This window comes from Scyliorhinus torazame, chromosome 2, assembly GCF_047496885.1.
Source record: "Scyliorhinus torazame isolate Kashiwa2021f chromosome 2, sScyTor2.1, whole genome shotgun sequence".
Classification (NCBI taxonomy): domain Eukaryota; kingdom Metazoa; phylum Chordata; class Chondrichthyes; order Carcharhiniformes; family Scyliorhinidae; genus Scyliorhinus; species Scyliorhinus torazame.
In genome coordinates, this window is record NC_092708.1 from 42,230,920 (window position 1) to 42,243,365 (window position 12,446).

Genomic DNA, 12,446 nt, shown 5'->3' on the forward strand with positions numbered 1-12,446 from the left:
CACCAGCTGTTGAAGCGAGAGCCATATGTCCAGATTTCTGAACCTCGTCAAATTTTGCAAAAATTACATTCAACCTGTTTTAAGAAAACAAATAATGGCATTATGAACATATAAAAACAGGAGATAATATATTCAAAGTCTGCGAGCGATAATTCGACACACTGAAACGGCACTTTGGAAGGTATCAGTAAGATCCTTGAATCAAACAAGAGGGCCACAAGAACATTGTCAAAAAGGCACTACATTTACAGCGATACCAAATTTCAGAATTAAAAAAGTAGTTAAATGGTACTATACATATGTTATAAAATTATAGATTTGGGATGAGAAAGAACAAAAATGTTTCAACTGGACTGTCGATTGGGGGCTGGTTTAGCACAGTGGGCTAAATAGCTGGCTTGTAATGCGGAACAAGGCAGCAGCACAGGTTCAATTCCCGTACCAGCCTCCCCGATCAGGCTCCGGAATGTGGCGACTAGGGGCTTTTCACAGTAACTTCAATGAAGCCTACTTGCGACAATAAGCGATTATTATTATCATTGTCCCACCATCTGTATGAAATATGTTGTTCATAACAAAATGAACTCTTCATTTTAGTTCCCTTAATGCTACATCAGAGAGGGCGTGAAGTTTCTTTTCACTGACATTGCTTTAATTTTTTTAACTTTTTTTTTCTGGAACAAGCGGGTGATTGATATTAATTTATTTTGCACAATTCTTGATATCTTATGCCTCAATATGTTGAAAAGGTGAAATTAAGTCAGCGCTTTGCACAGGGGTAAAGATTTCTATAGCATCAGGAAGCCAATCATTCCACTAATTTGGGAGTTTGGCATACTGTATTGCGATCGCTGCCACAATAACTGCTTTTATCATTCACACTGTGAAACAGGATTTCAAAGATGGTTCTAAAGCCTGACACTTGACATTACTTCAAGCTGATGTTAGATGGCTGTCTGGTCATTGCATGCAAGGCAAGACCATGGGTGTGAGGATTCCTGCACCTTACATGATGAGTCTGTCTATGAAGGATTGGAAAATAATTTCACAGAATATTTGAACTAGTTTCAGGCCATTGTTATTCGTCTCTTCCAAGAGTGGTTGGTGGTGGCACATGGAAAATAGGTCAAGGGCCAGTTACAGAAAGAGATCTCATCTGACAAAAAAACAACAACATTGCTTATACCAGGTGATTAGGTAATGTCAGTTATTTCCAACAAACATGGGACACGCTGAGAATAGGCAGAGATAGTTGCTACAGCTGTTTCCGCTCCTTGAAGATAACATTGGTGGAACCAGACTGAGTTGAGCAGGTTCTTCAGTCATGTGTCATTTGTGGTGAAGACTGTGCCCTTGGAACTCAGGCTGGTTGTGCACTGCTGTTGATTGGAGATCAGATTATCTCCCAGAAGGAGGGGAACTGAAAATCCTCATGAAGAGGAGAGGATAAAGTTTAAAAGGACATTGTGACTCACTATTTGATCACGATAATCGGAGTAGACTGTTGAGCAAATTCGTAAGATCTGCCTGAAATGAGTGCTCGGGCATCTGGACTCCAGCTCAAATTGCTCCCAACAACTGATCCCCTCCCAGCCACTCAAACACTTTGTCAGATACTGCATCCCGTAGGGTTAGCCATCTAACCACTATGTCCCTACCAATAACTTACTGAGTAAACAACCACTGCTCACCGTGGGCTTCACCTTTCCCCAGTTGCCATCTTCACCAACCTGACCACTCCTCACGAGCTCGGTGATCCAACTCCTAGTTGCACCAAGCAACTACTGCTCCAGGGCTTTCCAAGACCCCAGGCCGCTCAGCAGCATGGAGCTGATGCCAGCACTTCAGCTGCTTAGAACTGATCCTTTTCTACAACTGCTCCCAACTTACTGTAAGGACATCACGCAACAATTGGCAGGAATGTTCCCTTCCAGTCGGGGAACACTTCAGCAGTCAAGGGCATTCAGCCTCTGATCGCCAGGTAAGCGTTCTCCAAGGCGGCCTTCAGGATACACGACAACGCAGAATCGCCGAGCAGAAACTTATAGCCAAGTTCTGCACACGTGTACGGCCTCAACTGGGACCTTGGATTCATGCCGCATTACATTCACCCTACAAAACTTGGCCTGGGTTTGGGAAATCTTACCAACAGTCCTGGCTTGAGACAATTCACACCTCTTTACCTGTGATTATCCCTCTCTCCAGTTGCTCCGTCTGGACCCGTAAAGACTTAATTAACTGCAAAGGCTTGTATTCAAAGTATCGTATTGCATCTTTGACTTTGTCTATATATGTTTCTGGAACCTACCTCTTCATTCACCTGATGAAGGAGCTGCGCTCCAAAAGCTAGTGATTCGAAACAAATCTGTTGGACTTTAACCTGGTGTTGTAAGACTTCTTACTGTACGTTACCCAACTTACTGTCACATGGGCTTTCTGTTTTGCAACTCCGAAAACCCAGTCATTTGAGTCATTCTTTTCGCACCAATACCCTGTCCTTTGGTCAAATTTTCACTTTTTTAAAAAACTAAGCCAGCTTTCAGATAGCCTGTCCCCTCAGGTATTCTCTGCACTTGCACTGAAGCCCAGGGCACACCACAGGTTTATGCCCTCAGCCTCTGCTCCGATCATCCCTCAGTACTGCATCGCAACCATTCTCCTCTGCGGCCCAGAGCAAGAGGTAGTAGTGCTGGATTCCCTCACAACATCAATTCTTTATGCAATTAATTTTCATGTAATGCAATCGGGAACTTGTTCAGCACATGTGAAAATGTATGCATTTCACCCTCAAGGAGATCACATGCTCAGTTCAACTTTATTTCTCTCACTGCTGTTGTGGGACCCTGCTGAGTGTAAATTGGCAGCAGATGTTCCTGTCTTACAACAGAACTACGTTAAAAAGCACTTCATTGCCGTACAGCACTAAGGTACATCCTAAAGTCTTTGAAAAGCACTATACAATGCAAGATCCTACTTCTACAAGTGATAATTAAACAATTTACAAAGCTTTCTTACATACTGATGTGTAAACATTATCAATGCTGTATAACAACAAAAGTAAATTTTCTCATTTCCTAGTTATTTTCTATTGGATTTTTACAGTATGCAACTCAATTTTCTAACTCCCAAAAGCCTTTTCAATTTTATTCAAAAGCACAGTAACATTACGTTCTAATCCGGCTTTTAATTAGACAGCATCTAAAGCTTGAACAAGGAGACAAACATTACATTATTAAAATTTCTAATTCAGAAGACAAGGTACCATACTGGAGTTTCAGTGTTGGTCAGAGGTAAATGTACAGGCCTGAGGGAAGAGTTGGCCCAAGTAGACTGCGCACAGATAACGGAGGGCAGGACGGTTCAGGAACAATGGCAGATGTTCAGGGAGATATTAAATACCTCTCAATTAAAGTCCTCAGGAATTGTAAAAGGAGAAAAAAAGGTTCATGGCTAAACAAGAAAGACAAAGGCAAAAACAGGGCATCCTGTACTGCAAAAGCTAGTGGCAAGCTGGAGGATTGGGAGAACTAAGGTTCAGCAAAAGGCTGCAAAAAATAAAACCAAAAGAGCCAAGATGAATTATGAAAGGAAACTAGCAGAAAACATAACCACTGATACCAAAAGCTTCTATACACATGTATAGACAAAGAGAATAGCTAGTGTAAATGTTGGCACTTTAGATGATGATGATACTGGTGAGGTAATAATGGGGAACACCGATGACGACGGAGGCACTGAACCAATAATTTGCCTGTCTTCATGGTAGAAGATAATAACATTTTTCCAAAAACTACAGTTAATACATAGGAACTTGGTGCAATAACCAGCACCATGGAGACAGTATTGAATAAACCGATGGTCTTAAAGGCAGATGAGGACCTGATGGCCTGCACCCCTCGGGTATCAAGGGAGGTGGCAGTAGAGATAGTAGATGCATTGGTTATGATATTTCAGCATTCTCTGGATTCTGGAATGGTCCCTGTGGATTGGAAACACACTAATGTAAAACCCATTGGGGTGGCACGGCGGCACATTGGTTAGCACTGCTGCCTCACAGTGCCGAGAACCCGGGTTCGATCCTGGCCCCGAGTCACTGTCCGTGTGGGGTTTGAACATTCTCCCCTTGTCTGCGTGGGCTCATCCCTACAACCCAAATATGTGCAGGATAGGTGGATTGGCCACGCTAAATTGCCCCTTTATTGGAGAAAAAAAATGTTTTTAATAATAATGCGATGCCCCTATTCAAAAAGGGAGAGGCAAAAAGTAGGAAACTATAGACCGGTTATAGCTTGACCTCAGTGATGGGGAAGTTGCTGGAATTAATCATTAAGCAGGAGATGACTGAACATTTGGAAAGACAAAGCTCAAACCATTGTCTTTGAGGACATAATCAGCAAGGTGGATAATGGGAAACATGTGGATATGGTACATCTAGACTTCGAGAAGACGTTTGACAAGGTGGCGCATAAAAGACTGATCCAGAGGGCGAGATCGCAGGGGATTGGGATAGTGTACCAGATTGGATGGAGGTTTGGCTAACTGACAGAAATCAGAGGGTCAGGATAAACGGGTCCTTCTCTGGCTGGCGCGAACTGTAACTAGTGGAGTGCCGCAGAGGTCAGTCCTTGGACCTCAACTATTTACAATCTTTATAAATGATCTGCAAGCAGGGACAGAGTGTAACATAGCAACATTTGAGGATGATACTAAAATAGGTGGGAAAGCAGGCAGTGAAGAGGAGATAAGTCGATATGCAGGTATACCATGTAATTAAGGCGGAAAATGGAATGCTAGCCCCATTTATTACAAAAGAACTGGAGTATAAAAGTAGAGACGTGTTGATGCAGTTGGATAAGGCATTGAATAGACCACATCTGGAGTAGTGTGTCCAGTTTTGGTCTCCTTATTTGAGGGCGGATGTAGTGGTATTGGAAGCAGTTCAGTGGAAGTTCACCAGATTGATTCAAAGAATGAAAAGGCTGGTGTCTGAAGAGAGATCAAAAAGTTTGGGCTTATACTCGCTGGGGTTTAGAGGGCTGAGAGTCAATCTGATCTGGGGATATAAAATACTAAAAGGGATTGATAAAGTAAACGGAGACCAACTGTTCCCCCTTGTGGTGCAACCTAGAACCAGGGGTCACAGATATAGGTTGAGAGGCAGTAGAATTAGAACTGAGATGAGGAGGAACTACTTCTCGCAGAGGGTGGTGAATTTGTGGAACTCGGTGTTCCATAGTGCGGTGGAATCAGAGTCATTAAATGGTTTCAAGGAGACAGATATATTTCTGATTTTAAACAATGGGTTTCATAGAATTTACAGTGCAGAAGGAGGCCATTCGGTCCATCAAGTCTGCACCGGCTCTTGGAAAGAGCCTACCCAAGGTCAACACCTCCACCCTATCCCCATAACCCAGTAACCCCACCCAACACTAAGGGCAATTTTGGACACGAAGGGCAATTTATCATGGCCAATCCACCTAACCTGCACATCTTTGGACTGTGGGAGGAAACCGGAGCACCCGGAGGAAACCCACGCGCACACGGGGAGGATGTGCAGACTCCGCACAGACAGTGACCCAAGCCGGAATCGAACCTGGGACCCTGGAGCTGTGAAGCAATTGTGCTATCCACAATGCTACCGTGCTGCCCTAAACAACATCAAAGGGCTCTTACGGGATTTGAACCCGGGACCTCTCTCATTTTCGTGCAGCACAACCCCCGAAGCGAGAATCTTACCTCTAGATCAACGAGCCGGTTAAAGGGATATGGGGAACAGATATGGAGGTGAATTTGAGACCAGGAAGAGATCAGCCATGATCTAATTGAATGGCAGAGCAGGCTGGAAGGGCTGAATTGCCTACTTCTGCTCCTAATTCATATGCTCCTATGTTCAATCTTAAATAATTTAAACATGCATCATTTTTTTTTTTCTTCCCCCATTCAAGCTTGCGTATGGTTTCTTCAGTATGAAATCAGACTGAGCTAAGGGGCGGAACCTGGAACATATGGAAAGGAATTAATTTTTGCATTCCCAAATATTGTGAACATTTTCTTGATCCTGCTGCCCCAGTGATCAGTTCTGCCAGCTTTGTCAACGTATAAAGCCCAGTAATTAAATATTGTAACCTTGTTTGACAAATTATGCTTCCTCTTGGACTCAATACCTCAGCACAGAATTGATTGACAGTTGCTCAGTAAATGTCACAATCTGGCCTCCACAAATGTGCAGAGATGCAGCCAGGCTGTCCGTCCTTTATAAGATCGTAGCTGGGAGCAACAGGCAAGAGCTGTCAGCACATGCTGTCGATCTCTATATTGACTTCAGGAATATACTCGCTTCTACAGCTGCACTTCAACATTCCTCATCAACCCAGTAAATCTACATAGGAGCTCAACGGCAACGCTTTATATCTCAGCTATTTTGTCGAAGGAACTGGTGAGTATTTGTAGTGCAATAGTTTTGAACTCATCGCTGCATTTGTTTTTCTGGATACAAAACAAACTAAGCTGGTATGAATGAACGATCAGAAATAGCACAAGCAGAAAATGCTGGAAATGTCAGTAGGTCTGACAACTGGGGAGATGCAGAATTGACTTTTCACATTGATGACCCTCACTCCACAGATGCAGTGTGACCTGCTGAATATTTTCTGCAGTTTCTGTTTTTAATTACTTGGTGCTGTAAGTTGCCTTTATGCAAATAAATCATCAAAAGAAAGCACAACAAGAAACAGAGTATGAGCGGCTAATCAATACAAATTAGTGTTATTTGCAATATGCAAAGTAATTAGTATCTAAGTAAATAGACCTTAATAAGTGTTGGTTTAACATATCCATTTATTTGGGCTTGGCTAATCCACATAGCATGCACAGGAATATGTGCAAAGATCATTATAATAGAAATTCAGCAGGACTGTGGATTGGAGATCAAGAAGCAGTCTGCTTTCTCTATCCTTTCACAACACATTGATATTTATTGAGTCATGCACAAAGAACATAATTATCTTTAAACTTTCTTGACATAATACAGCCTCACCACCCATTGTCTTCCTGGGCTGGATAGCCAATTTAGCCATATTGCTGTTAACAGTTTAAAAAGTCAACATCGTGGTGAGAGTGGAGCAGAACGAGGCGCTACACAAGAGAGGGGCGGGAAGACTCGAAGACCTGGAGAACAGGTCGAGGAGAAAGAATCTGCGAATCCTGGGTCTCCCCGAGGGAGTGGAGGGGGCTGATGCCGGGGCATACGCGGGCACGATGCTCGAGGCGATGATGGGCACGAAGGCCCCTTCGAGGCCGCTGGAGTTGGTCGGGGCACATCGGGTGCTAGCGAAGAAGCCGCCAAATGAGCCGCCAAGGGCGATGGTGGTGAGGTTCCACCGGTTCACGGACAGAGAGTGGGTCCTGAGATGGGCCAAGAAGGAGCGGAGCAGTAAGTGGGACAATGCAGAGATCCGAATATACCCGGACTGGAGCAGAGGTTGCAAAGCGGAGAGCGGGTTTCAACCGGGCCAAAGCGGCGTTGTACCGGAAAGAAGTGAAATTCGGAATGTTGCAGCCAGCGCGACTGTGGGTCACATACAAGGGCCAACACTATTACTTCGAAACGCCTGAAGAGGCGTGGAATTTTGTACAAGCCGAAAAGTTGGACTCTAACTGAGGGTTTGTGAGGGTGGGGGGGGATGATTTGGGGTTTGATGTGTGATGGTTGTTGTATATAGGGGGTCAATCACGCGCAGGAAATGTTACATGGGCTGGGGGAGAGACAAGGCCGCGACAGGAGCTGCGCCAGAGGGGGCGGAGCGGGTTTTTTCCCGCGCGCGCGAAGAAAGGCGGGAAGGGAAACGAAGGAATGCATATGGATTGCGAGACTCCCACGCGCGGAGGTCAATGGGACGGCGGGGGAAGCCGGGGTCAGCAGGCGTCAGCTGACTTACGGGAGTGACATGGGGAGCAAAAAAGCTAGACAGGGGTCTAGCGGGGGGGGGGGGGGTGAGAGCCCCTCCAATCCGGCTGATAACGTGGAATGTGAGAGGCCTGAATGGGCTGGTGAAGAGGGCTCGAGTGTTCGCGCACTTAAAGGGACTGAAGGCAGATGTGGCCATGCTCCAAGAGACACATCTGAAGGTGGCGGACCAGGTCAGGTTAAGAAAGGGATGGGTAGGACAGGTATTCCACTCGGGACTGGACGCGAAGAATAGAGGGGTGGCAATATTGGTGGGAAAGCGGGTGTCATTTGAGGCCAAGACTATTGTAGCGGACAATGGAGGGCGATATGTAATGGTGAGCAGTAGGCCGCAAGGGACGTGGGTGGTGTTGGTAAACGTATACGCCCCGAACTGGGATGATGCAGGATTCATGAAGTGCATGTTGGGGCGCATTCCAGACCTGGAGATAGGAGGCCTGATATTGGGAGGGGACTTCAATACAGTGTTAGATCCAGCACTGGACCGCTCCAAATCAAGGACTGGAAAGAGGCCGGCGGCGGCCAAGGTACTTAGGGGGTTTATGGATCAGATAGGGAGAGTGGACCCATGGCGGTTTGCAAGGCCGCAGGCCAGGGAATTTTCTTTCTTCTCCCATGTACATAAAGCCTACTCCCGGATAGATTTCTTTGTTCTGGGTAGGGCGCTCATCCCGAGGGTGGAGGGGACGGAGTATTCGGCTATAGTCGTTTCGGACCATGCCCCGCACTGGGTGGAACAGGAGCTGGGAGAGGAGAGGGCACAACGCCCGTTGTGGCGGCTGGATGTGGGACTGCTGGCGGACAAGGTGGTGTGTGGGAAGGTGAGGGGGTGTATCGAAAGGTACTTAGAGACCAACGACAACGGGGAGGTGCGGGTGGGGGTGGTACGGGAGGCGTTGAAGGCGGTGATCAGGGGAGAGCTAATTTCCATTAGGGCTCATAGGGAGAAGACAGAGGGTATGGAAAGGGAGAGGTCAGTGGGGGAGATTTTGAGAGTGGACAGGAGATACGCAGAGGCCCCGGAGGAAAGATTACTTGGGGAAAGACGACGGCTCCAGACGGAGTTTGACCTGTTGACCACAGGGAGGGCGGAGGCACAGAGGAGGAAAGCGCAGGGGGCGACCTGCGAGTATGGGGAAAAGGCTAGTCGGATGCTGGCACACCAGCTCCGTAAGAGGATGGCAGCGAGGGAAATAGGGGGAGTCAAAGATGGAAGGGGAGCCACGGTTCGGAGTGCAACGAAAATAAACGAGGTATTCAAGGCCTTTTATGAAGAGCTGTACAGATCCCAGCCCCCAGCAGGGGAAGAGGGGATGAGACGATTCCTAGATCGGCTGAGATTCCCGAGGGTGGAGGAGCAAGAGGTGGCTGGTTTGGGGCACCAATTGGGTTGGAGGAGCTGAGCAAGGGTTTGGGGAGCATGCAGGCGGGGAAGGCCCCGGGACCGGACGGATTCCCAGTGGAGTTCTACAGGAAGTACGCAGACCTGTTGGCCCCGCTACTGGTGAGGACCTTTAATGAGGCAAGAGAGGAGGGGACCCTGCCCCCGACAATGTCGGAAGCGACAATTTCTTTGATCCTAAAGCGGGACAAGGACCCACTGCAATGTGGATCGTACAGGCCGATCTCGCTCCTCAATGTGGATGCAAAGTTGCTGGCAAAAGTGCTGGCCACAAGGATCGAGGACTGTGTCCCGGGGGTAATCCACGAGGACCAGACGGGATTTGTAAAGGACAGGCAACTAAACACCAATGTGCGGCAGCTCTTAAACGTGATAATGATGCCATCGGAAGAGGGAGAGGCGGAGATAGTGGCAACAATGGACGCGGAGAAGGCCTTTGACCGAGTAGAGTGGGAGTACCTCTGGGAGGTGCTGCGTAGGTTTGGGTTCGGGGTAGGGTTTATCAATTGGGTTAAGCTCCTTTACAGAGCCCCGATGGCGAGTGTAGTGACGAACCGGCGGAGGCCGGAGTACTTTCGACTGTACCGAGGGACGAGGCAGGGGTGCCCCCTGTCCCCCCTGTTGTTCGCATTGGCGATCGAACCATTGGCCATGTCATTGAGGGAGTCTAATAAATGGAGGGGGGGGTGGTCCGAGGGGGAGAAGAGCATCGGGTGTCGCTATATGCGGATGACCTGTTGCTGTACGTGGCGGATCCAATGGAGGGGATGGTGGAGGTCATGCAGACTCTAAGGGAGTTTGGGGAGTTTTCGGGCTATAAGCTCAATGTAGGGAAGAGTGAGCTCTTTGTATTACAGGCGGGGGACCAAGAAAGAGGGATAGGGGACCTACCGCTGAGGAGGGCGGAGGGGAGCTTTCGGTATCTGGGGATCCAGATAGCCAGGAGTTGGGGGACCCTACATAAACTGAATCTGACGAGGTTGGTGGAGCAAATGGAGGAGGATTTCAAAAGATGGGACATGTTAGTGCTCTCGCTGGCGGGTAGAGTGCAGTCGGTCAAAATGGTGGTCCTTCCGAGGTTTCTGTTTGTGTTTCAGTGCCTTCCCATCATGATCACCAAGGCCTTTTTTAAGAGAGTAGGCAGGAGTATTATGGGGTTTGTGTGGGCGAATAAGACCCCGAGAGTAAGGAGAGGGTTCCTGGAACGCAGTAGGGACCGAGGAGGGTTGGCGCTGCCAAACCTGGGGAGCTACTACTGGGCAGCAAATGTGCCGATGATCCGCAAGTGGGTTATGGAGGGAGAGGGGGCGGCATGGAAGAGGATGGAGATGGCGTCCTGTAAAGGAACGAGCCTGGGGGCGTTGGTGACGGCACCGCTGCCGCTCTCGCCAACAAAGTATACCACGAGCCCGGTGGTGGCGGCAACGCTAAGGATCTGGGGCCAGTGGAGACGGCACCGGGGTGCAATGGGAGCATCGGTGTGGTCCCCGATCAGGGGTAACCACCGGTTTGTCCCGGGGAAGATGGACGGGGGGTTCCAGAGCTGGCATCGGGCGGGGATTGGAAGAATGGGGGACCTGTTCACCGACTGGACGTTTGCGAGCCTAGGGGCACTGGAGGAGAAGTTCGAGTTACCACCGGGAAATGCCTTTAGATATATGCAGGTGAGGGCTTTTTTGAGGCGACAGGTGAGGGAATTCCCGTTGCTCCCGGCACAAGAAGTTCAAGATAGGGTGATCTCGGGTGTATGGGTCGGGGAGGGCAAGGTGTCAGAAATACACCAGGAGTTGAAAGAGGGGGAAGCGCTGGTTGAAGAGTTGAAGGGTAAATGGGAGGAGGAGCTGGGGGAGGAGATCGAGGAAGGTCTGTGGGCTGATGCCCTAGGTAGGGTTAATTCCTCCTCCTCGTGTGCCAGGCTCAGCCTGATACAATTTAAGGTGGTCCACAGAGCGCACTTGACGGGGGCGAGGTTGAGTAGGTTCTTTGGGGTAGAGTACAGATGTGGAAGGTGCTCAGGGAGCCCGGCGAACCATGTCCATATGTTTTGGTCATGCCCGGCACTGGAGGGGTTCTGGAGAGGAGTGGCGGGAGCAATATCTCAGGTGGTGAAAGTCCGGGTCAAGCCAAGCTGGGGGCTAGCAATATTTGGAGTAGTGGACGAACCGGGAGTGCAGGAGGCGAAAGAGGCCGGCATTCTGGCCTTTGCGTCCCTAGTAGCCCGGCGAAGGATCTTGCTAATGTGGAGGGAGGCGAAGCCCCCCAGCCTGGAGGCCTGGATAAATGATATGGCTGGGTTCATAAAGTTGGAGAGGATTAAGTTTGCCTTGAGAGGGTCTGAACAGGGGTTCTACAGGCGGTGACAACCGTTCCTAGACTATCCCGCGGAGCGTTAGAGGACGGTCGGTCGGTCAGCAGCAGCCTTGGGGGATGGGGACGTCCTGGGAACAAACACACACACACACACACACACACACACACACACACACGGAGGGTGGATGAGCAAGAGATAACATGAAGGGTTGGGGAAACTGGCACGTACAGGTGAGGGCCAGTGTACAAAGCTGTGTAAATATATCATTTTGCCATGTATACATCTTGCTCTGCGCGATTTCTCGTTTTTTTTTTTTGTAACGAGGGGCGGGGAGGGTTATTGTTTGTAAGGGAGAGAAATTGTGTTAAAAAAAACTTTAATAAATATATATATATATTTTTTTAAAAGTCAACATCAATTTTCAACAAATCAAGACAGATCATAATCTGCTGAACCTTTCACGATATACCGGATATTAAAAGATCCTTGCTCAAGCCCTGCGTAACTCGATGGTAATGTAACAAATTGATTTTCAACCAGCTAAAGAGTACAAGGTAAATTTGGTAATTTATTGGACCAGACCCTACTTATAATGTTCCACATCCGATTATGCACGAAAGCAGAATTTTACAGGACTGAATTCCAGCTAATCAGAACTGTATCAACAGAAGAGCGGCATGATGGTGCAGTGGTTAACACTGCTGCCTCACGGCGCCAAGGACCCGGGTTCGATGCTGGCCGTCTTGTGCAGTCTGCTTGGGTCTCAC

The 12,446-nt window shown here is 48.1% G+C and overlaps 1 protein-coding gene across 41 annotated transcripts in view; it reads right to left on the reverse strand.

Moving 5' to 3' along the window:
• clasp1a (cytoplasmic linker associated protein 1a) overlaps positions 1-12,446 on the reverse strand; it is a 414,750-nt gene that overhangs the window by 270,029 nt on the left and 132,275 nt on the right. For all 41 annotated transcript variants that reach the window (XM_072470321.1, XM_072470304.1, XM_072470277.1 and 38 more), the window contains exon 8: positions 4-74. In XM_072470321.1, coding sequence (XP_072326422.1) covers positions 4-74 — 71 coding nt within the window. The remainder of the gene's footprint in view (positions 1-3; positions 75-12,446) is intronic.